At 36.2% G+C, this 27,337-nt stretch overlaps 1 protein-coding gene across 1 annotated transcript in view; it reads right to left on the bottom strand.

Annotated features, from left to right (window-relative positions):
* LOC143230584 (uncharacterized) overlaps nt 1-26,843 on the bottom strand; it is a 174,789-nt gene extending 147,946 nt beyond the window's left edge. Inside the window, exon 1 of the mRNA XM_076464392.1 lies at nt 25,626-26,843. Within this exon, the coding sequence (XP_076320507.1) occupies nt 25,626-25,709 (84 nt within the window). The 5' untranslated portion in view covers nt 25,710-26,843. The remainder of the gene's footprint in view (nt 1-25,625) is intronic.
* Nucleotides 26,844-27,337: the final 494 nt, after the last annotated feature.

The raw sequence follows: 27,337 nt of genomic DNA, 5'->3' as shown, positions 1-27,337 counted from the left end.
ACATTCAGTGCAGTTTGGAGATAGTACAGGGTACTTAATAAATCACCCCTGAAAGTGTACAGTGTGTTCTCTTTATGAAGCTGTTGTTCTGGATAGGGGTCATTCATCCTTAGAATATCCTGTACAGAACACGTCTAACATCCTAATCATCAGTTTCACAATGACCTAGAGGAGTACACTTTCCAATACGGTTTTAAAATACTCTGTACTGTCGAAACGTTTTCAAATACATTTTGTGATTTCTCAGTGTGTCTCTTGTGATTCTTCCCCTGGATAAAGAATCGCTTTACGTTTTTTTCTAATTCATCACCTTGTACTATCTGATAAAAAAAACAAGGTGTAACAATTGTGTTGTGACCCGGAATGACCAGGTGGTTAGGGTGATCCATTCGTATTCTTAGAGTCGTGGGTTCGAATCCCCGTCACACCAAATATGCTCGCTCATTCAGACGAAGAAACGTTATAATGTTACGATCAATTCCAGTATTTGTTGGTAAAAGAGTGGCTTAAGAGTTGGCAGTGGGTGGTGATGACTAGCTGCCTTCCCTCTAGTCTTAGACTGCTAAATTAGGGATGGCTAGAGCAGATAGCCTTCGTGTAGCTTTACGTGGAATTATAAAACCAACTAGCTGCCCTCCCTCTGGTGTTACACTGCTAAATTAGGAACTGCTAGTGAATATAGCCTTCGTGTAGAGTTGCGCGAAATTTAAAACAAACAAACATAAACCATCTGTGTAAAAATAAAATAGTATTATGAATAACTAGCTCAGGATGCATTAATTTATATATTCTCTTCGCAGAGTAAGAGCTGAGACAGTATAGATTCAAGCCAACATTCACGTGGATAAAAATAAAACTTCCAATTCTCTTGGTATTAAAAAAAACTATCTGAACGACGAACGGTCTGTCCTTGTATGTTACCACGTGGCTTTCCGTCTGTCCGTCTGACACTACCACATCAAATAGGCTGAACCTCTCGCCTGGACGGCTTTATCTTCTTCACATGTCAAAGTTCAAGTCGTCGCAGTAGGGTAGCTTTATCAGTCCTAAGTAGAGGGTCACAAGCGCGTTATCGCACATACCTTGTTTATCTGGAAATGCGAGGGGCCCAACATTACTTACCAACTACTGCTTAAGAACAGAATATTTGTTTATACTGTACCATTTTCTATCGAGTAAGGTCAAAAGTGTATTTTAACGACTTCAAATATCAGTGTCATAAAAGGACAGAAAAAGTCCGTAAGTGTCGTCCAAAAGGTTTAAATCTTCTATCCTTAGACTTTTATTTTTGTGATTGCAAATATTAGAAAAGCCTGGAAAAGTCCATAATGTAGACAGGTCTTAAATGTTTTGTTTTGATAATTTTATCTGGGTCCGCAAAAATCACAAAAGCCACACAAAGTCCTTAAAATAGTCCATCCAAGATTTAAACGTTTTATTTTTGTGACATTAAATATAAGAAAAACATGAAAAAGTCCATTAACATTTTCTCACAGGTTTAAATGTTATATTCATTGATTTACTGTCATGCTAATTAACCCTATTTAAGCTATCATAATTTTATCATTATTGTTCATTTGTTTTTTTTTTAATTTCGCACAAAGCTACACGAGAGCTATCTGCGCTAGCCATCCCTTATTTAGTAATGTAAGGCTAGAGGGAAGGCAGCTATTCATCACCACCCACCGCCAACTCGTAGACTACTCTTTTACTAACAAATAGTGGGATTGATTGTAACATTATAATGCCTCTGGCTGAAAGGGCGAGCATGTTTGATGTGACGGGGATTCGAAACCACGACCCTCAGATTACGACTCGTGTGCTTAACCACCTGGCCATGCTAGGCATATTATTATTTTTACCCACATTGGTCAAAAGAAATTAAGGAGATGACTGTTCCTTTTTCCTTATTTATTTCTCCATAACCACGCACAAAACTACAGAATGGGCTATCTGTACTGATCCCCTTACGAGTACAGCCCAATTTTTTACTGTTATAAGCTCTCTCAGACTTATCGTTGAGCCACCGGAAGGGGAGAGCACACTCCAAACTAACCATAGAAATCTCTGGAGGGTACGTCCTAAAAATGAAATATCTCAGGAAATGTTATTTGTCTTGAAGCAAAAGTGTTTAATCGATTTTTATACTTAGTACATAGTCAACCTAACCCTTTCACGGACAGTTACAATGAGTTAATCTTATTAAATATAATAACGCTTTAATGTCAGCTTAAAGATAAGAAATAATTGAATAGTAACGTCGAATTATCTATTTATTTGTGATACATGATTCTTTTCTCTCTCTTGTTACCTTTTCATCAAAATGACAAGCATATAGCTAACCCTAACTTCTTACTTATAGTATAAGAAACACATAGTAAACCATAACCCGTTATCGACAGTATAAGAAAAATAGTTAATCCTAACTTTGTAGAAGAAACATGTGATGATTAGCCTTATTTCTCTACTGATCGTATATAAAAAAAATACAATGAAAACGTATCATCTTACTGACAGTATGTCCAACATATACTTAACCCTAACTTATTTTTGATACAATGATACAAGAAATATACAGTTAACTTAATTGATAGCTTACGAAATATATAGTTAACCCTAGTGTTTCACTATAATACAAGAAACATATAGTTAGTTAACCACAGTAAATTATACTATCGATAATATAAACATTTATGGTTTTCGAAAGTTCTTGTTTATAATATACGATAAGCACTTTTACAAACAGTAAGTTCTTGTGAATAACTGCGAAAGGAAGACAGGAGTTAACGGTTTAACACTCTTTAGTTAAGAGGAACTTGTGGTTAACGCTAACTCCATAACGAGACTTCAAGCGAAACTAGCAGTTACGCCTAATTCCTTACTAACTTGTGGTAAGGACTAATTCCTTATTGAAAGTTAAAGAGAGACTTGTAGTTTAACCCATTAGAATTAAAGCAAACTTGTTGTTAAATTTAAATCTTTGTTTCATGAGAAGTACAATTGTAATTATTCTTCGGTAGCTTATAAAAGGAGCTTACGCCATAAGAGTTGTCGTTGTGATAAATGGTTTATTTAAATAATATTCCAACCACTACGGTGTGTGTTGTACACAAACCAACCTGAAACACTTCTCAATTGAACGAAACGTCGTCAGTAATGGATATGACAAATATAGAATGGTTGGAATACTATTATTATTACTACACACTCTTCTAATTATTGAACGTCCCTAAGGACCTAAATAAACAATGTAGTGCTTAAAAATGTAATAGGTATAATAGTAATGTCTTATAACAAAAATAACTGAAGAGAAACTTATGGTTAAGCCTAATTCTTTAGAACCGAAGAGAAACCTGTGGTTAAGCTTAATTCATTCAAGCCGAAGAAAAACTTGTGGCTAAGCCTAACACCTCAGTTACAGCTAAGAAATAGCTCTTTTTTTTTACATATTTCGGACATACAATACTTACACAAAGTTACATGAATGATAGAAAAACTCATTCCTTACGTCAAACAAGCTTGAAACTGTTGTAATATAGGAGTACAATCTATTCACATTTAACAGGAATAAATGTTAAAGAAAGCTACTCAGTGAGAGTGATTTCACTCACTTCTGAAATTAAAAGAAGTTCCTCATCGCTATTCTTATATTAATTTTCATAAGTTTAGTATTATATCAACATATAATTCTTGGTTTCATAAGTTTAGTACCATGTCAAATTGTGATTGTTTGTTTCATAAGTCTGTATTTGTGATTAAGTTTGCTCAAGTTTACAGTTGTTACTTGGATGTAGTGTTTTAAAACACATTATTTTTTCCTGTGTGTGAAGCTATATGTTGCTAGATTTATCTACTTATACATTTTATAAACTGTATATATCTTATAATATACGAATTATCAATTTTACTACACAAAACTACACCAAATAATTTTGCAGCCGCGATGAACTGTTTATTTCAAAACTAATCAATACAATGCCTGCGATAGGTCGGAGGTATGCGTCACAGAGATTATATACTCAGTCTAATCCTATACTCTGGCGCCAAAATCATATACCCACAATACTTTCTTTTCATTTAGAAATCCTGTGAGCTATGTGGAACAGAAACGTGGGTCAATACATTCTAGCGCTATGTAAATAGAAAAACCAGAAAAACTTTTTTTTCTATCCACCGGTAGAAAATTTGGTGTTTCAGTCATTTGTACAGAGGATAAAATCGTCCTCTTTATACATTTATCTAGATTACATTTCGACAGTTACAGAAGCAATAATTGCGTGGTAAAAGTATTAAAAAAAAAAACGCCATCTAATAGAATCGAATTCGACAATATTTACACCATCAAGTGCACTTTACCAGTGGAGGTCAGGGCACTCAACACGCAGTTTGAGGCTCGCTCTTTCAGTCATGAGGGTGTTATATATTACAGTCAACCACACTATTTGTGGGTAAAGAGTAGTGCAAGAGTTGGCGGTGTATGGGTTTGACTAGTTGCCTTCCCTCTAGTCTATCATTTCAAAATTAGAAACGGCTTGCACAGACAGTCCTCGAATAGACGTGTGCGATATCTAAAAACAAACAAAATATTTCACCACTGATAACTGTTAATAAAATTGTATTCATTTGCGTAATCAAACTATGAGACGTTATCAAATTTTCCACGTGTGGATATTCTATCCGTGGAGTTTTATGGGTTTTTCACATGAAGCCAACCTTGAGTTAGTGATCTATCTGTAGGGTTTTATGGGCCTTCGACGTGAAATCAACTGAACACTCAGTTTGTTAGTTTCTGTGTGGGGTTTTCACTTCAAATCAGTCAAACACATACACGTATCTCTAGTTCAAAACGAGTCGTTTATCGTTAACTTGGTGCTGATAGTTAAGCTAGGTGCTTCACTGTTGGTCACACAGTTAAGATAATACGAAAGCTTTAGCCAAACATATTTGGTTATTTCAAAGATAATTCACAGTGCAATATTTAACATATTGCATAGTTGACGAGTGCCACTGTTTTATTTACCACGCGAAAATATTAGATCTTACGTATCAATAATGCCCCTAGCGGTTCAAAGATAAACTTATTCAGCATCACGCTTAACAACAACAAACGCCAACATGGAAACAAATTAAAACATTTAAAAGAGATCCGTCGGTCGAAAACACCGTTCTGCTACGAGATTTTAATGGGAATTCGTTCGCTGTATTATTTAGACTGGTTAACATTTTGTTCACTAAATTTTCCCTTGTAAATACTTTCCTTCTTTTTCTGACAATTACGTCATCATCTCAACATGGAAGGACAACATCCCATACAAAAACAACAACAAAAGCAACCGCGGTAGTTAAGGGGCATTTAATACGAGGGAGGGGGTGCGCGTGCAAACGGGACTTTGACAGAGTGCAGAGGATCGGATTTCCACTAACCAAGCCTAGAAGCTAGGGGAGGTGTGTGGGGGGTGAGAGGGGTCGTCGTCTATATTTTGCAGGTGATAGAAGACAGTATGTGGTAGCACGTACAGATAAGTTACCGTTTTTGGCGTAGTGGCGGAACTAAATTCGGCTGCACGTGATCCCCTGCATGGGCTGAAACACCACACAGGGCACGTCCGGCACGCGCGTCTGCGCAAGAGACGGTCGCCAACTCTGCTCTGCCGACGTGACCCTTGTGACTCAGCCAGGCAAGATATCAAAGTTCTTTCTTATGACTTATGCCAGAAAAAGGGCCAGTGTAATCTCTGTTTAACCCCCTGTCTAGCTATGTCGTAAGCCTTTCTGTGTTTTACTAACCTCCTCCTACGTCTGCTCTAACATTTTTACTGAGTCTCGCGTTCTGGTTTCTGTATTGGGTAAACAGTTGTTCTGGTACTGAGATAAATAGTTTATATTCAAACGTTTTTCGTTAACGACGATCATCGAACAGGCAGTTCTATGCACGAATATATTCTCGCACGTGGGGGAGGACTTTTCGTCATCTTGCACGTGAAAAATTATAAGAAATCATTGGATTTTATTTGTTTGTTTGTCTGTAACTGTATTTCTAAAAACACGACAGCTGTAAAATAACGGTGGTTATATTCACTTTTATAGAGGGCGCTGTGGAAAGAAAAGCTCTCACTAGTATAATAATTGAAAGTTGTTAATCACTGTATTTCTAATTTACTGACTTCACAAGTAGTTTAAAACCAATTACTATGTTTTGCTGTTTTATCTTATTTACAGGATGAATACTGACTTATGTTTACCATATTTTTAGCATGCTAGTAATAAGTTTCTTGACAGGAAGATTCGTTACGTGGGTAGTTGGCCCAAACTTCGATACCACAGGGTTAACGTCACTTTAACTTGCTCATGTCTTTATCTTCCGTTCTCTACGTGTCTCTATGGGTCGAGGTCTTGGCTGACTGCACGATCATGGAATTTACTATTCCGAACTTGACAAAGAATACAATTAGTTTCCTTAAGGCACAATTTATAGATCGCGAACCGTAAAATGACGTGCAAAATATCAAAACATTTTTCAGAAGCATTTTATTTGTTTGTATTAAATCAAGCACAAAGCTACACAATGGGCTATCTGTGTTCTGCCCACCACAGGTATCGAAACCTGGTTTGTAGCGGTGTGAGTTGGGAGACATGTCGCCGTGCCATTGGGGAGCATTTTAGAAGTTTGAATAGCACTAAACTGCATGTAATAACACTTTGAGAACTAGGTTTAATAACTATATTTATTGCATAACATCTCTAGAAAATTCGGACTTTTTAATGCATCCTCGGGCTTATAAAATAACCTTGAATTTATATATTTCAGTAAAGTTATAAAATTACTTTGCTAAAACATAATTTACCGACACTTTCTTCTACTTAGCTGCTGTTTGTTTGTTTTCAAGATTTTTCGAAACTTATATAAACCATTTTTTTTTATTTCGGTCTTAATGTAGCATTGATTGGGTTGGAACGCGTAACATTGTAAGAAAATTTATTGTTTTTACGCATATTAACATTAGCTTCAGTTTGAAATACATAACATTGTAAGAAACCTGTTGTTAGGACACACGTATCACCACCTGAATACTGTAGCTTTAATACATGATAAAATTACCCATGATTCGCGTACTGTAAGCACAACTTGACTTATAATCATGTAGTTCAGTCTCTCAATATGTTTTTCTGTTCGTGGTAAAGTAAAGCTATAATTTGTACATAATTATATCATTAGTTTTATAATAATTACAATATTAATAGCAGTTTTAGTCAATTTAATGCTGATAATTGTGTGAATCAATGACTATCAATATAAACTTGAAGCAGCTTAAAGTTTAAGATGCATTTTCTGTTTATAAAAAAACTAGGTTTTTAGGAGTTCGAACATTTAATTTTGTTTTCTTTACGAGAGTGACTGGTTATATTATGGACGCATTTTACGTATTAAGTAGAAATCAAAATTTCGCTTAGTGGAATAAAACATATTTTTATTTTGCAGTTATTGAAGTAAACTGTTGGATATTGAAATTCAGGGTAGTATGTACCGTTAGCTTTAGGCTTAGCGAATCATACTTACCGTTAAACTATTGGAAGGAAATAATTAAAGTGACAGGTAATACAATCGTAACGTGCTAACATAAGTCGAGTACACAAGACAAATATTCCACTTACGGTTCTGTACGGTAAAATATGACGTACACAAAACACGTGTCTCTGTACGGTAAAATATGATGTATACAAAACACGTGTCTCTGTGAGGTAAAATATGATGTATACAAAACACGTGTCTCTGTGTGGGAAAATATGATGTATACAAAACACGTGTCTCTGTGAGGTAAAATATGATGTATACAAAACACGTGTCTCTGTGAGGTAAAATATGATGTATACAAAACACGTGTCTCTGTACGGTAAAATATGATGTATACAAAACACGTGTCTCTGTGAGGTAAAATATGATGTATACAAAACACGTGTCTCTGTACGGTAAAATATGATGTATACAAAACACGTGTCTCTGTGAGGTAAAATATGATGTATACAAAACACGTGTCTCTGTACGGTAAAATATGACGTACACACGTGTCTCTGTAAAAAATATGATGTATACACGTGTCTCTGTACGGTAAAATATGATGTATACAAAACACGTGTCTCTGTGAGGTAAAATATGATGTATACAAAACACGTGTCTCTGTGAGGTAAAATATGATGTATACAAAACACGTGTCTCTGAAGTAAAATATGACATATATGAGACATATGTATATGTCGAACCACCAGTAAGCAAACACATACCGTTTTTATTCGTTTATAAGACGATTCGCTTATAAGACGGGTCCCAACTTCACCTGAGAGATTGTCGATATTCTGTTTAGACTCGTTTATAAGATGAAGGAAGGAAAGCAGGTAACGAGAGAAAAGTGAAAAAAATGGAAATTAATAGAAACCTAATTTTGGGTTTCGTATACGATATTTCGATTTCAGATTAGAAGGAGAAAAATAGAAGAGATAGAAAAGTGAAAATAAATGAATAAATCCAAACTCGGTGTTCAAGCGTTTAATGGAATTTCATCAACTATTTTATTTACTGTATGATAAATATTCATATTTAAAACACATAACAAAGAACAATCTAACGCACAAAACTTATCACAACATATTTCAGTATCAAAGTACGTTTATGCTAACTTTTAAACCACATTTCTTCAAAGTATTAAAAGAGTTTACGCAAACTGCACTTTAATAGAACACAGCAAATCAGTATGCAAGTTATGAAATTCAAAAGCCTTCAAATTATTCGTTGTCGCTATCTCCAAACAGTTCATAAAACTGCTCCTCGGACAATCCATCATCGTAGAGGTCACATTCCTCCGTGTTCTCCACAATCACAGATCTAATAATAACAAGATAGCTCACTTCCCTATTTTAACTGTCTGAAATATTTGCACAGTTCTGAGTGAACTAAATTTATTTTCTATGTCTGTAGACCTCGCCTATAAGACGGGCCCCCCAATTTGAGCCCGAAATCTCGAGGAAAAATCCCCGTCTTACAAGCGAGTAAACACGGTATATACATTTGAAAAAATGAGATTGTTCTAATATACAACGGACTGGAATGACTTAAACGGTTACAGCCAGAAGGTTTTATTTAACACAAGGACACAGTTCGTTCTCAGTTTAATAACTGTTCCTTAACCTGCAAATAGACAGTTGAAGATCGTTTATGTATTTCAGAACGGCTGGTAAAGGTATTAACACTTTTATCAATAAGCAGAGAACAACGTCTTTGTTAACCTGAAAATAACTTAGGAAGATCGAAAAGTTGTTCTCTGCTTATCAAACAAACTGTTAATACCCATACCAGCTGTTCTGAGATACATTTTTATTTCAAGTAGGTTTCTCGTCATCAAAAGTTGAAGATTTACTTGATTTTCCGGTCTGTAGAGGTAAGAGTAAACTGTTGGAACTTTCCAAATCATTCAGAGAGTTTCGACAGCACTGACTTTGGTCAAGCACACGTTGTGGCATCATAATGATATAGGGGGTTACGATCAGCTTCTATAAACAATAAATTTTTAATTTGGTCGCTTATTGTGTGGTTGAGGTTTGTCCATAAATAGGATGCGATCCAGTCTGTACGACAAGCTGCGTTACTACTATGTGAGCATTTCACCTAACGTAGTCTGAGTAGGTATCAAACACAGTAGGAGACAAGTTGCTCCAGATCTTATCTGAGAACGTTTCTTGCCTGTTGGAACTGTTGTAAGTTTGGTTCTAACTTTAGCGGCGTAGAGACTGTGTTGGTTTCTGACGTCTACGTGAACACACACCCACGCTAGAAATATATTGTTCAGAAACTCCCTTCGCCGAGTTGCCGAGTGTATTATTCGATCTTTTCTCTGGCGCGTTTCTTCAGGGGGATTGTTTTCTGGTTGATTCTTTTATTTGAAATATACAGATGTATAAATATCTGGCTTTCTCTGGTTAGGCGTGGCTAATGGTTAGTGTGCTGTACTTTGAATAAGAACGTCCACATTTCACGTTACATTACCTCAAAAATGTCAGGGTACGTTATAAAAGTTAGGTGAAATCCCAATTCGACTATTGTAGTAACTCAAGAGTTGGCGGTTGGTTATGTTAACTGACTGCCTTCTCTATAACCTATCAGTTCAAAATTAGGGGCTGCTAGCACAGATAACCTTTACATCGAAAATAAAATAAAATTTATCTATCTGTACATCTATAAATCTTTCTGTTTGAGGTCTTACAGATACTGATTCAGTTGTGAGTTTTTACCAACATGTGTTTATAAGTTGTATTTTACTTTATTAATATTCTAACTGATGTGTGTGTGTGATTACTTATAGAAAGCCACACGAGGCTATCTCCTGTGTCCACCGATGGGAATTGAACCTCTAATTTTAGCGTTGTAAATTCGAAGCCTTACTGCTATCCCAGCGGGAGGTTTTTATACTAACTGGCTGTAAGTTTTGTTTTATTTTAATTTATTTAACAATATAAAACTTGCATATATAAATTTAACATTTGTGTTTTTCTTATAGCAAAGTAACATCGGGCTATCTACTGAGCCCACCGAGGGGGAATCGAGCCTCTGATTTTAGCGTTGTAAATCCATAAACTTACTACTGTACTAGCGGGGGGCGTAAGTTTAGCATCCACAAAGTTACTTTAAGTACTTAGTTAAATGTCTTACCCCCTGGTTTAGGGTTAAGTAGTAAAGTAGTCAAGAACACGTCAAAACTGAACTTTACAAACAAAACAAGTTCTCAAGAAAATCCTCTTAGAAGACAACATGCCATAGTAACTATTACAAGGAAAAAAATTCTAGAAGACGATGTATTTGAGGCTATTAAAATTTAGGTATTTCACCAGAATATAGAATCTCTGGGTCATGAATACTTGGTGGTCTCAAGTATGATTTTATGACCATTCATGGGCGGTGGAGCTAACTGAAACAGACATGAGTATTAAGTATCAACAGTTTGAAATTAAACCAGGATCTGTAACTCCAAGAAACGTTGTTAATACTAATGTATGTTGTTTGGTTTGGTTTATTTTTAATTTCGCGCAAAGCTACTCAAGGGCTATTTGCGATAGCCGTCCCTAATTTAGCAGTGTAAGGATAAAAATGGTAGAGAAACTCGGAAGTTAAATGAAGTAAATTATGTGATTATTTAGTTTTATAAGACATTATATTAATAAGACACGGTAAATAAAAGTAACCACTCTTTCTTCGAAGGTTTACCGAGGTTACCAAAACGTGTAAAACGGTCTCTAGATGTTCCATTAACGCTTACAGAAATAATTTCCGCTTACCAGTCATTAGTAAAAGTCCCCAGGAATTGAAGACACAACGGTTGAGTGGTTAGTAAAAATTTTGGTCTGAGGCTGTTATTTCTCAACTAGAGAGTTTTAACAAATTTCTAAAGGCAGGTGAACGCTGTAGAAGTAGCAATAAAAAGGCGATAATAAAGAAAGATTTAACAGAATTAAAAACATTGACCATCAGGTGTCACTTTAAAGTGATGAATATAAAGTATTTGCTAAACCCATCACAAACAGAATCGAACCTGTCATGGGTCGAGTGATTCGTGGAAGTCAGCCTGTTCTAGATCGATGTATCTATGTGTGATATAACAAATCTCGCAAATCAAAACAACGAACGTTTATATTTTGTAAATTTACAAAATATAAAGAGCCTTTGATCACATAAATAATAATTATTTAAAAATATATATTAAGAAAATTTGTTTTTGGCTGGAGTATTATAAAGTCAGTTGAAACAATGTAAAAAATTATCAGTATTTATGCAGATCATGGGTTGGTTTCAACTTCAAGTATTCGCTTTTAGACAGATGTAAGACAAGGAGATCCAATAAGTTTTTCATTCTAGCGACAGAACTTTTTCTTTATAATTTAAGAACGAATGTTCGTTCCTTAAGGTCAATATTTAGTTACAGCTATCATCAAAGGACTTATTCTGTTACATTATGCTGACAATATAATTATATTAGACAGGAGTCACAATTTAATGTTATTTAAAATAAGATAAAGGAACTTGAAACATATTCAGTATATAAGTTTAATGAAGAAAAATTCCTTGGTTTAAAGTCTGGTGTCTGGAAAACAAGTACATAAAATAAACTAGAACATACATGGTCGATTTGTTTGTTTTGAATTTCGCGAAAAGCTACACAAGCTATCTGCGCTAGCAGTCCCTAATTTTGCAGCGTAAGACTAGAGGGAAAGCAGCTAGTCATCACCACCCACTGCCAATTCTTGGGCTACTTTTTTACCAACGAATAGTGTGATTGACCGTCGTATTTTGACGCCCCCACGGCTGAAAGGGTAAGCATGTTTTGGTACGACGGGAATTCGAACCCGCGCCCTTCAGATTATATATATATATATATATATATATATATATGTATATATTTAAAAAATAAATATTACACAATATACTGTATTAAGTAAATAGTAGTTAGTTACGTGATTAACCCTTAATCAGCGAGAATGGGGAATGTTGTATGTAGCAGCATCAGTTAATAATGGCCGCCGTTTAAAGGTTAATACTTACAAAATAATCGGTTGAATGTTTTAACGAAATTATTCAAAGTTAATCTAGCATTTTATAATTGTTAATTCTGTAGATGTTGATTATATTTAAAGGAATTCATTACATTAAACATTATCCATTAAAACATGTAATAATGTGTAATAATTATGTATAGATGTGACGGATAATAGCGATAAATTTGTCACGTAAATAATGTAATGGGCAAAAACGTTTTTATTTCTTTGTAGAAACAGATTATTTACTGCCCCTCCCCAGTGGCACAGCGAAATGTCTGCGGACTCACACCGCTAAAAACCGGGTTTCGATACCCGTTGTGGGCAGAGCACAGATAGCCTATTATGTAGCTTTGTGCTTAAATCCAAACAATTAATGTTTGGTGTCACACTTGTCAAAACTGGTTTGGTTGTTTTGGTAAAAAGTATGAAAAAACATCTACCCGTGTATCTATTTAACCAGATCTAATGCTGATTTACTTGCAAATTCTAGAATTCAAATTATTCTTTGAAGTCCACATTTTATCAAACCAAAATATTTATACTTAAGTTATAATTCTCAAGCCATAAATGATTATCTTTCATCTATTAACAGAACTCCATATAAGTCCTCATTACCTCCCCAATGCCACAGAGGGGTATCTGCGGACTTAAAACACTAGAAACCGAGTTTCGATACCCATGATGGGCAGAGCACATCTAGCTCATTGTGTAGTTTTGTGTCGAACTTTAAAAAAGAAACAAACGAAAATCCTTATAATATACATATCTTCCTCATCGAGTGCTAACCCTAACAAAACGTGTTTCTGCACGTACAGTCAGAGATCTAATGCAAGTATAAGTCAAAGTTAATAATGATTTAAGAAAGGGTTTCTGTTGAAAAATGTAAGGCAAAAACAACCTAACTATATTTTATTTTAACAAAAAACGCTTTATGAAAGACATAATGTTTTGTTGCTGGTAAAATATCGCTCAATCAAACTTAAATGTTTGGAATATTTTATGACGTCATTTCCCTTCGAACAGTTACAAGAAAGATGCAAGTAAAACTAAAACTACACAAATAAATACATTTTTATATTAAAATAAAAGTTTGGAGAAATTTATAGACGATGAAACATTTTCAAAAGTATAGAAAGATGGGCGAATGGTGGTGTAGCAACACCAATTTTGTTAACACAAGCAAAAACATCAAACTTATTTTACGCTTAAATAATGCATTTTACAGAGAGCAAAGGACAATTTTCGCGAATATATTTTCCGTTATCTTCAAACGTACCGAGCACCTGGCGGACACTGTGTTTTTCCTTTGTCAGTCCCCACTCCATATAGAGTAATCGATTCCACGGGATCAATACCGATTTCACCCTTTGACCTATTTATGTCGATTATCGTCCATTTCACTGTTAGTAACTGCGCATGCGCAGATCGTTAGACTACCATTTTCTACACATAGTTACAGGTAAAAAGAGATATAGAGTGACAAAACCAAAACTAAAACCGCTTTCCTTTGCCAAGGGTTTTTTTTTAGTAACATACATTGATTATGCGAATGTAACGTCTACAACAGTACCTTGTTTGTAACTAAGCACACAAAAAAAAACAAAATGGGTTAGCGTTGTAAGTCAGCACACATACTGCTCTGCCATTTGAAGGGGGGGGAGGCTTGCAGAAAAGTTGTTTCCTATTTAAACCAATAAAAACCTGTTTTTTATTTGTTATGACTTTTCCATACGATCCCTGTTTATATATATTTGTAATCTGATAGAACAAATAATATTACAAGGAAGAATAAACATGCACTCCCCACAACAATCACTTCTCTGTGAAACAGTGTTGTACTATTGTTGTTGACTGACGTGATTATCTTATTGTTAATTCCTTATTATTGTTATATTGAAAACTCTCTGTTCGGGCCTCTGCATCTTTCACTTGAAGTGTTCGTGACTTTCTATATGTTGTTCATTAAATGAAATGAACACTTTTAAAAAAGGAAACATAAACAAACCCATCTTCCAGACTCACTAACCGTGACCCATTTTCAAATATAGTACCTCTCTGAGAAAATATTATCCGTCTTCTCCTTACTAATGTGCTTGCTTGATTATTTAAAGTTAAGCGCAAAGCAACACAATGGGCTATCTTTGCTCTGCTCATCACGGTATCGAAATCCGGATTCTAGCGTTGTAAGTCCGCAGACATACCGCTGGGCAATTCGGGGTCATTATTAATTTGACGAGTTAACTTCTCCAACAGTGTATATATAACATACACACACGACATATATATATATATATATGTATATACAGTGTCTGGAATACATGACGAATAGATATCCTTTAGTTGATTCTGTTGTGTTTATTGTCAGGAGGCTAAGGTTAGATTACTGACGTCAGGAAAATGATATTCATCGTGTTATGTAGGTTAAGAACAATGATTTTCTTCTTTAGAGTCCTGCTGATCCCAACAAAGTGTGTTACACACATAAATACGGACGAAACTGCTCCTTTAAAGCACTGCTAACCCTAACAAAGTGTGTTCTGTACGTTTAGGCGGACAAAACTAGTCTTTTAAGTCCCTGCTAACCCTAACAAAGCGCGTTATGTACGTTCAGACAGACGAAACTATTCTTTATTGCTAACCCTAACAAAGTGCGTTATATACACAAAGACGAATGAAACTGCTCCTTTAACGCACTACCAACCCTAACCAAGTATATTACGTACGTTTAAACGAACGAAACTAGTCTTTTTAAGGTCCTGCTAACCCTAAAAAAGCGTGTTATATACATAGAGCTGGATGTAACTGCTCCTTTAAAGGACTAACCCTAACGAAGCGTGTTATGTACGTTCAAATGGAAGAAAGTGGTTCTTGAACTTTCTTAATACTTAAGAAACTTTTTTATGTTTTCGGATATTGGCAGCTTAGTTCATTGATTATTTTGTATTAGTTCTAAAAATGGTGATATTTTATGGACAACTGTACAACAGAAGGAACAGCAAACAAATAAAGACAGATAACAAAGTTACATTTAATATTTGCCTATTAAGTCTAAACCCAGAAAGAAAGAAAACCAGAGGTGTCGTTCCAAAGCAACAACAATAGTAAGCCAAATATTTTGGATCTGTGTGCGATAGGAGGAAAATTCGAACATTTTGCAGAAAAATACTCGTATTCAAACTTTTCAAACATAAATTTCACTGTGAAAACTGCTACAGTGCGTTATAAAAATGATGCAACAAATAAGCGGTGATACCAAACATAAAAAACAGACCAACAACACCTACGTACCAAATATTCGATCCACACAAACTACTGTGAAAAACCGATAGAAACATTGGATTCTATAACGTCGTGTTGCTTACTAAGTTCAAAAGAAATAATATCACTGCTTTGGCAGAATCAATAAGTAAAAGTCCACAAATGTTATGTGTGTGTGCTCTTACAGCAGAGACACATCGTGTTATCTGCTATGTCCACCGAATGGAATTGAACCCCTGATTTTAATGTTGTAAACCAGTAGACTTATCGCTGTCCCAGCAGGTGGCCAAAGGTCATGTCGGATGAATTTTCGCAGCAATACATGACCTTTGTGAAGCGATTTAAGATTTTACAACTAACAACACAACAGCTGACCAAGAACATGCAAACCAACCAATCATGTGACCCACTGTACTACATAAATAAATTTAATTTCTTTACTAATAATTTCCATAAACGCACATAACTTGTATTGCAGAGAAACTCTGCAAGTTTTACTTAATCAGGTTATTAAACACTTAACTAAATTCTCGAAATATTCATGACAAGAGTTTTTTGTTGTTGATTTTTTGGATGTTCACGAAAAACAACATAAGCGATATTCGCGGTAATCATCTCTTAACTTCTAAAGTATAAAATAGATTAAAGGAACTTTTTCATCACCGAAAACCGCCAGCTATTGGATTCTTATCAAATAGCGAGAGTTCTCAATTACTCTTATAACGCACACATGGCCCTGAGATGCGGAACGTAACTATTATTCTATTCTTTGTTGTTTTTTTGTGTTTTTTTTTTTGCGGGTACGGGATGATAGCCACTGAACCTCAACTCCAATCCAGAGCGCAAACCACCGTAACTCTGGTTCAGCCATGGCACTAACACTTTGTTAACACAGGAATGACCAGGGACATCAGCAACAATGGATGACTCATCTTCACTACACAGCATGGCCTTTGATGCGTGAATTAAACGTCTGCGCAAGGCTACGCAATAGGCTATCTGTAGTGTGCCGACGTCGAGTATCAAGACCCAATCTTTAGCGTTTTTAGCCTTCAGAGTTGCCGCTGAGCCCCTGAGGGGATGCATGAATGAAGGACTAACAAACAGAGCAACAAAATAACACTCGTTATTGCTTCTGTTAGAAACAGTAAAACACCAGCCAACATTTCCTGTACAGAAGAGAAGAGAAGAAAAGAACAAAATTCCCGATTGGATTAGAAACTTAAAGAACCCCACGACCTCATTCGTTAATATAATTACACTTCGGTGACGTCACCTACTCACAAAGGTGCAGTTAACCTTGAAAAGAACAATAGGCAAGGAAATAATAAAACAGAAGTGGAGGGCAGAGCCATTCCAAGCATATTATTATAAAACCACAAGCTGCTTCTGTGTACGTAATATGACTTTTTTTCTTAAAAATACGTCTTTTTTATAGATACCTCCGTATCTAGAAAGACACTGCCAAAAACGTTGTTCTCTATTTTAATAAAAGTTTTAATACCCATATCAGCTGTCTTAAGATACATTTTTACTTTAAGTGGGTTTCTTATCATCATAAATATTACCAACGCCATCTTAACCAAACTTTTACACACAGTAACAGAACGAGGTAAAAACATGTAAGTACAATTTGTCATAATTCAAGAGAGAGGAACTTTAGAAACCTTGCCACCCCCTACCGACCAATCTAGTAATGAGAGTCTCGCGTGCTGATAAGGCGGGAAACCCTCGCACACTGGTAGCTTTGTTAGTGTATATAGAGAACGCTATTAGGTCACGTCACTGTGACTAGAGGACAAGGTTTTTAACTACGATTCCAGCAGTAAACCTGGATTACATTTACGCATGTATTAAAATTAATACTGAAGGTTCGTATACTGGAATTAGATCAGTTAGCAAACGTTTCATGTTTTTATACTTAGCATTTGGTTTATTTATAAAATAATTATTACTTATTCTTCTGAAAGAACTATATTATGGTTGTAGTCTTATATATCATATAGGCTATCTGCGCTAAGCCTATCACAAGAGTCGAACTCAAAATTTTAAAGTTATAAGCCCTCGAGAGAGTTGTTCGTGGTTTCACTTTTATTTTGCAATATCCATCTTTGGCCCGTAATCTGAGGGTCGCGGGTTGGAATCCCCGTCGCACCAAACATGCTCACCCTTTCAGCCATGGGGGTGTTATAATGTGACGGTCAATCCCACTATTCGTTGGTAAAATAGTAGCCTTCCCTCTAGTCTTACACTTCTAAATTAGGGACAGCTAGCGCAGATAGCCCTCGTGTAGCTTTGCGCGAAATTCAAACCAAACTATTCATATTTGCTTTATTTCTTTGAGTTATTAGCACACTTACAAAGTCTTAATATGTTAAAGAACGTATAAAAAGATAAAAATCAAACCTCTGTAGTTTATATGTATTTATTGTTGACCGGGCACCAACTGGCTAATTGTAATAAAGTATCCGTAATCCTTGCTATACGTAAAAACGTGATGTGTAGTGCATTGTTGTTTTTGGAATTTCGCACAAAGCTACTCGAGGGCTATCTGTGCTAGCCGTCCCTAATTTAGCAGTGTAAGACTAGAGGGAAGGCAGCTAGTCATCACCACCCACCGCCAACTCTTGGGCTACTCTTTTACCAACGAATAGTGGGATTGACCGTAACATTATACACCCCCACGGCTGGGAGGGCAAGCATGTTTAGCGCAACGCGGGCGCGAACCCGCGACCCTCGGATTAGGAGTCGCACGCCTTACGCGCTTGGCCATGCATGTGTAGTGCAGACCCGAACTATTGGTTTAAACATCTCAGGCTCTGCCTTAAAGACTTTCGTAAACGTCATAAAGACACATTTAGCAGGTGTTTTTGTGTGTTTTTTTACGATTTACAAACAAAACAAAAGTAATAATAAAATTACGAACAATCTGGTGTCGTAACCAGTTCGGTTCGGACTGAAAAAAAAAACCATGCACTAAGCTACTTCGGAGTGACAGTTAAACCAATACGCAATAAACATAGCGTGTTTTTGTTAGTTTTTTTTTAAAATTCCCAATATATCACAGGCTTTATTAAATAGCGCGGCTTGCTATTGTGTTTCTTAAAAGCCTTGAAAACCATACGATCTATTTAATTTTTCTCAGTCATTGTAAAATCATATGATCCATGACAAAATTTTCAGCGAACGTCATCTGACTTATCTTTTTATTTAAACTTCGATAACAAACATTTTCAAGACACGTGTTTGATACAAAGAACAAGCTATTTAATGGTCACGTTTTAAAGTGAGTCGCCTTCCAAGGCTACCTTCCTGTTTAAGTTTCTTACTTCCATATTCGAAAAGAATATTACCTGAGAATATCAAATGTAAATGTGAAATAAGCACCCTCTGGAGTTGACTTGTGAGGTCGAAACAGTACAGTAGTTGTAGTGAATATCTGGTTGCATAAGTAATACATTTAGATGAAAAACTCGTCTTTAATCAGTACTCGTGAAGTATGAAAAGTAACGTGTTTTTTTAATACCCCAACATAGATAATAAATTATATGTATTATAAGTATGGTGTTTACAAAACATTCTATAGGAAAAGTTCCATACCCAGAATGGACACTGTAATCACCACAGTATACAGGAAATGAAACGTTCCACACCGTGAATGGACACTGTGATCACCACAGTATACAGGAAATGAAAAGTTCCACACTCTGAATGGACAACGTTGTCATTACAGTATATAGGAAATGAAAAGTTCCTTACCTAGAATGGACACTGTGATCACCACAGTATAAGAAATGAAAAGTTGCACACCCTGAATGGACACTGTCATCACCACAGTATACAGGAAATGAAACGTTCCACACCGTGAATGGACACTGTCATCACCACAGTATACAGGAAATGAAACGTTCCACACCCTGAATGGACACTGTAATCACCACAGTATACAGGAAATGAAACGTTCCACACCGTGAATGGACACTGTGATTACCACAGTATACAGGAAATGAAAAGTTCCACACTCTGAATGGACAACGTTGTCATTACAGTATATAGGAACTGAAAAGTTCCTTACCTAGAATGGACACTGTGATCACCACAGTACACAGGAAATGAAAAGTTCCACACCCTGAATGGACACTGTAATCACCACAGTATACAGGAAATGAAACGTTCCACACCGTGAATGGACACTGTGATCACCACAGTATACAGGAAATGAAAAGTTCCCAACACCCTGAATGGACATTGTCATTACCATAGCTTAACAGTAAATTCAAAGCATCTACTGTTCGTGTTCTAAAATAACATGTATACCCTGAAAAATGACATAAATGCTAGGTATCTGATGATTTCACAGTGGCTAGTATACCAAGAAAGGTGACATAAACACTGGACACCTGCTGATCTCACAGTGGCTAGTAAACCAAGAAAGGTGACAGAAACATTAAGTACCTGCTGATCTCACAATAGCTAGTGCACCGCAAAAGGTGAAATAAACAGCAGCTATTTTCTGTTGTTATACAATAAAATACAAGTGACAAATATGAAGTACCTACTATTATCATAGCATCTTGTATAACATTAACAGTGACATAAGCACTAAGCTTTTTGTGGTCTTATATAACAGAGATAAACAGTGATTACAGGAGATAAAAAAGGGATGTAAACAGTCTATAAACAAGATATAAAAATATTGTTACTGCAGTGAACATTGCTCTAATTAACTGTCTACAGATGTGAGATGTAACATAAACAGAAAGTTGCGGTATTCTAAAGAACTGTCTACGGGTGTGAGAAGTAACATAAACAGAAAGTTGTATGCTCATGACTTTTATTGGAACATTGTGGTGACAAAAAATGACATATACAAATACTGGTTTGTCAACATTTTCATCAGTCAGAAACGTATGAGAAGAGTTTATATTTTATATCTATATCTTATATGTTCTAAATAGAAAGTCTGTGGATTTATTGAAGATTTTAAAGGTACTTATAATAATGTTTTGGCATGTGGTTTAAAGCTATGTACGACAGAGAAAGTATGTCTTATATTGAGGTACAGTCTGTACTGTCAAGGCGACTCCTAATACTATACCTTACTCTGATAGTTCAACCTTATTAGGTATATAATAACCATGTTCGATACTTTCTTTTCAACTATATAAATGCATATTGAGTAGGGATAGTAAACATGGGAAGAGAACTTTTGACTTCAGATAAAACTACAGTTTTTTTATATATCTATTTATATTTGTAACTTATGTATTCATATATAAAACCATATATAACAACTAAACTCTTATTTTTACTGCTTAGCAAATATTTATACGACTAAGCACCGGACACGTATAGAAGGACCAAACATGTAACACTTATCACAGTATAAGAGTACCAAATATACAAACAGATCAAAGTGTAACAGTACCAAATATATACATAGATAAAAGTATAACAGTAATACATATATAATACAAACCACGGTATAAAATTACCAAATGTATAAACAGATCAAAGTATAACAGTACCAAATATATAATGCACATCACAATACAGAAGTGCCAAATGTATAATACAGATCAAAGTACAAAACCACCATACATCTATATTATATGTATAGTACAAATCACAGTATTACAGTACCAAACATATAACACAGAGCAACGTATAAAATAACCAAATATATAACACAGAGCAACGTATGAAATAACTAAATATATAACACAAAGCAACGTATGAAATAACTAAATATATAACACAAAGCAACGTATGAAATAAATAAATATATAACACAAAGCAACGTATGAAATAAATAAATATATAACACAAAGCAACGTATAAAATAACCAAATATATAACAAAGATCACAGTATAAAAAGAACCAAATATATAACACACGCCATAATATTAAAGTACCAAACATGTAGCATCTATCACGAATTTCGTGTGGTAATGTGCTTTTCAAGTAATGTCGTTATATAAGATACTGGAAGAAGTTGCATTTTTTTATTGGATAAAACGTTATCAGTGACACGTAAACGGTAATGAAGTCCAATAATGTGCAACTTTACTAATCATATCCACCAAAATATAACACCAAATTTTCCTTGCAAGTCAGAGTAACTTCCTAGACTTTACTATTTTATTTCATGGAACATTCTTAGTGTTAAACGGTTTGAAGTTACTTTATAAAGCGTATGAATCTGGATCAGTTCAGCTGTGGAAAACAAAATAGAACGAAAACGGAATCAGCATTGGTTTTAACACCACTTTCACACCGTCAAATAGTTGTCTGTTTCAGCCTCAAGCTTAAAGTTCAGTTATACTACCAAATGGCGCGTTTGACCTCTTATCTTTTGACCCGACACTGTAGAATAAACAAACTTTACGACCCGCAGGAAGAAGGGAAATGTGACATAGAATACAAATAATAAAAGTTTGTATTTTAAAGTTTAAATATAAGGTTTACAGCATTTACTTAACATTTATTATTCAAAAACTTAATTCAATAACGTTCTTTATTTAGAATTATAAAGATACGTGAGTAAGGTAGAGAAGCAATCAGAGTGGACTTTGAATTAAGCTGGGTTTCAATAACATCCCTTTTCGTGATGGATTTCAAGATAGCTTATAATGCCTAGTAAATGGTATCATTACGCATGTCATGTTTCTTGCGTGTTTACATATTTGAGGGAAAGAGTCACCAAACTAAATAAATTAGGTAATGTGGGCTTGGCCCTAATGAAATTGAAATCACCTGACTTAAAATCGTTTCGTCTTTGTTCACTGTAGTTTAAACACGATTCTTGTTAGTAATGTAAGGCATTAATACGTCATGCCATTTTAAAATGCACCAACTATCGATTTATTGTAGTCGTCCCGAATAAATTACAAACTTTCATTCATGGTTGCTGGCAAGTCGTCTGTAATTCTTTAAATTTTACGATTCCTCTAACGAATACATTGTACAGATAAACTCACAATACATTAGATACGGATGTATAGTCGGTTTGGATCATTTTACATCAGTGCTGATAAAGTAGGAGATTAGAAATGTTCTCTTTCACACGAGGCTGCACAAATGTCACGTTGACACAACTTTTGTATTGTATTGTATCACTTGATAATACTTTAACATTATGCCATAATGGTAAAACCTTAATAAATTAGCACTAATTACAAACAGTTGGAGATATATATCCATGGCTCAATTTTGGGTGTCTTATAGTTTGGTGTGAAATAAAGAATAAATCCATGACTTCCTCTTCTAATATCCTAAAATTATATATTTTGGGGTGCAAGGTTAGAAGTCGACATCGCGAGGACCAAGAAAACGGAGCATTTTCGAGCTGTGGGAGAAGTCAAAGAACAAGGTCAGCTGCTGTAACTTTAGGACTCGCTGTTAAGCTAGCTTACATATTAAAACTGTTAACAGATTTACAAAATATGTGTTGTGTGCGTGTTATTTTTTACGGCTGAATTATATTCAGGTGAATTAACTTTGTTTACTTACTTGGGCTGATTTGCACGCAAGGCTACATACTTGAAGGCTATCTGCACAAGCCGTCCCTAACTTTGAAGTGTTAGATTAGAAGTAAAGTAGCTCTACAACACCACCTACCACCTTTGGGATCATTTCTTACCAGCAAGTGGTCGAATTGACCATCACCTTATAATGCCTACATGGCTGAAGGGTCAAACATGTTTGGTGATGAGATATGAGTCTCCGACCTGCAGATTACAACTGGAGCACTCTAGCCACCAGGTCATCCATGCCATGCATGGTAAATTAAGCAACTAATCCATTATCTTCTATAAAGGAATCCATTAGACGCCGCGTCACCTTACAGCATGATGGTGAAATAATAAATATGAAAATCATTCGAATAACAATAATCTATTTATAAAAATATTCAGATAAAGGTAGTGTCATTATAAAACTGATTAACTGTCATTAAATTGAATATTAAACAATAAAAAATACTGAGGGGGCGTAATATAAAATATTATCATAAAATATATTGCTATAAACGTAAATAAAATCACCACCAATGTCTCCAAAACTGTAGAGGGTGGTGTTTTCTTATAGCAAACTCACAGCAGGTTATCTGCTAAGTTCACCGACGGGAATTGAACCGCTTATTTTAGCGTTGCAAATCCGAAGACTGTACCAGCGGGGTACTATAAAACTGTCACTTTATTAGCTCAATATTTCGCTATTACACCTTCGTCAGGAGATATCGATATCCTACAGATTGAGAGAATATCAGTAAATGGTGACGAAGGTGTATACATTTTACACACATTGTCCCTGGTACATCTTGTATATGTTGTTTCTCAAGAGAGAATGTATACGTTCATTGTTTAACTGATACTCACAACGGATTGTCTATAGCTTTTAAAATAATAAGTTAGTTACATGGACGTAGATGGATATCAATGGTATCCACATTTTTAGTGTTATATTCCTACTCTTACTTATCAATGGATATATCTTTCTTCATTACTGTAGAACACTTAGTAGACTACACATTATAGAATACAAATGAAACAGTGTTACACCCTTATAAACAGTTCACTTACTTTAACTGTTTAATTATGGATAAATAATAACTCAATATATTAATGAAATTTACCTTAATAAGTGTACGATATCCAATGAGGTTACAATGACGCCTAATATAAGATACACAGTAGTGAGGTTAAAATGACACCCAATATAAGATATACACTGGTGACGTTAAAATGACGCCCAATATATGATATACACATACTAGAAATTTCTGATAAAATAAGTAATCTTTCTAATATATTTGGTTCTTGAATAAATTATACTATCTGTAACTATGGGCACAGCATGGCCAGGTGGTTTAGATGCTCGACTCGTAATCATGAGTTCGAATCCCTGTCACAAATTCAAAAACAAACAAACCGTAACTCTGAGTCACGAATAATATGTTGCAACAGTTATTTTTTGTAATTTTAAATCTTTGGTTCGTGGCACCCGAGAGATAAAGAACAAATCAAATGGCTCGAGAACAGAAGGTGTGTGAAACACTTGACGAAACAGTAACGAACAACAGAACTAACCATATCTCAGTGTTTCTTGTGATGTGACCAATGCACTCTAAACAATAAACGATTTCATATATTATTGGGTATTACCTACTGATACAGGAACTACACCCAAAAGTGAATTCACACCATTCGTCACAACAAAAGTGACTTTACACCCACAATAGATTTTGAAATATTAAATCTTATTTCGAGTTTGTTTTGAATTTCGCGAAAAGCTACTTGAGGGCTATCTGCGCTAGCCGTCTCTAATTTAGCAGTGTAAGACTAGAGGGGAGCCAGCTAGTCATCACCACCCACCGCCAACTCTTAGGCTACTCTTTTACCAACGAATAGTGGGATTGACCGTCACTTTATAACGCATCCACGGCTGAAGGGCGAGAATGTTTGGTGCGACTGGGATCGTATTTTGAAAAGTCATACTCTATATACTACGGTTAACTATAAACGTACATGTTTTTAAGAATTTTGATTATTTGTTCTAAATTTACACCGTTTAGGTATGTGATTCATACTTAGTTAACAATAAGGGCGTGTTAGTTGGACCACACCCATTCACACATTTCATTTTCTTAGTGCAACCAAACACTTAAAAAAAGAATAAGGGTTGTGAATCCAGAGAATCAGATGATAAGTAACCTTGAGTGTACGTATCTCTGTTCGGTTATTATCAGTAGTCGCTTCAGAAGTTAGAAAGAAAATGAACTACTTACCACCGGCGAACTGATTCTACACCCTCTACAGTCACAATCTGGAGGGTGGACGGCTAAGATTCCCTTGGACAATAACAGTTTCATACTCTTCCCGTGGTGTCGGATACTCCTCTTCCAGTCCTTGGCCGTTTCTCGCCCACTCACGTACTGGAATTCATTTGGAGTCAACCATATGTCCCGAAAGAAGATGCATGGTCCTTTGGATCCCTGGCATAACTTGGATAGATAAAGCAGACCATTGTTTCCACCACATTCCACTTCAATACGACATCACCGTCCTGGTATAAAGGCTTCAAGTATTCCCCATAAACCGCCATATCTGGGTAACAACTGCTTGACATCTCCGACTCAGACTGTGGACATTCAACAGAGCCTTTTGGCACGATGCTGGCTGTCTTCATCCCCTCAGTAGGGCGATTAACGTGGTAAGAGGAGGAAAACGTTTCGCTCGAATTGTCCTCTACCTGGCACGGGCTGCAATCGCTATTCATTTGTTCCCCTTCCTCACTGGACGGTCGTTTGTCTTCCTCGACAGTGGCAGGTGTGATTAGTGGGGTGCCAAGTTCTTCAGAACCGATATACGAAGACTGGCAACCACGGTCAGTAGTGCGCGTCTGTCTGTTCTTTGCCTCGGTGACGCCAGTGATGACCCTCGATCCCATACCCCGGGGCATCACCGCCGCCGACATCACGTGCTGTCCTGATGATAAGTAACGATTAAACAAACGCCTGCCTTTCCGTACGACGACCAGTGTCAGTAAAATGGATCACACAACAGAATGGCTACAGTGATAGAGGTTTCAGGTGGCGTTGCTGTAGTTACTACCGCTGCGTGGAGGAAGTGGCGGGAACAGTCGGCCGGATGTCAGCACGACGCGTATCCGTCGCCTCTGCCGAGCCCAGGAGAGAGGTCGACGAAGTGATGCCTGCTGATAACGCTATCTCCAGCAACCTACGACCCCACCTTCCACTAACAAGACGGGAGGAAGCGCTCCTCGTGACTGTTTTAGCTGATAGGCTGGCTGCACGAAACGACTTATTCGATTTATGTACACTAGCGTGTAGTTTCCTATCACACTGAGCAAAGTGAAAACCTGGGCAGGTGCACAATATGAGACGTTCAGCAGACTGAACCTGCTACGAACCCTGATCCCTACGTTGCAAACAGAGAAAAGCGCAGCACATGTCTGTTGTGTCAGAGCAGATGGCCCATTTGCTCTTCTGTGCCCTGTTGTTCTTAGACAAGAGGTTCTATGCTCGAATGAGGGAGAAGGTCACATGAAGTGAGATTAAACCAGAGAGATTACTAGTTACCCAAGTCTAGTATCACGTGGTTTACGGACCGTGCGTGTGTCCCCCCTAGTATGGCTAGGATAGTTCTTTTGAAAAACTTTTTACCTCTAATATGCGGTTACTGAGGTCACAGCCTCTTTACACTATCTGGCTGTGTAACGGATTGCTCACTGCGCGCGCAGTCCCTTTCCCGCCCTATTTAAAACGGTGCAGGGTCACAGGAAGAAGTATAGACTGAGAGAAGCCAAGCGCAACTTCGCCGCCAACGGCCCCCTACAGCGTTTTTCTTTGTCCGTAGAAGTGTTGACAATGGCCCCACTGGTCTAGGGAGACCCTCGGGACGAAAGTACACGTGCACGCCTCCGACACGCGCATCTGAGCAGAATCACCCAACACCGGAACTGTTCACTTTGTCAGCA

The sequence above is a fragment of the Tachypleus tridentatus genome, chromosome 10 (assembly GCF_004210375.1).
Source record: "Tachypleus tridentatus isolate NWPU-2018 chromosome 10, ASM421037v1, whole genome shotgun sequence".
Classification (NCBI taxonomy): domain Eukaryota; kingdom Metazoa; phylum Arthropoda; class Merostomata; order Xiphosura; family Limulidae; genus Tachypleus; species Tachypleus tridentatus.
The sequence above is the reverse complement of the archived record's forward strand: the minus strand, read 5'-3'. Positions and strand labels throughout refer to the sequence as shown.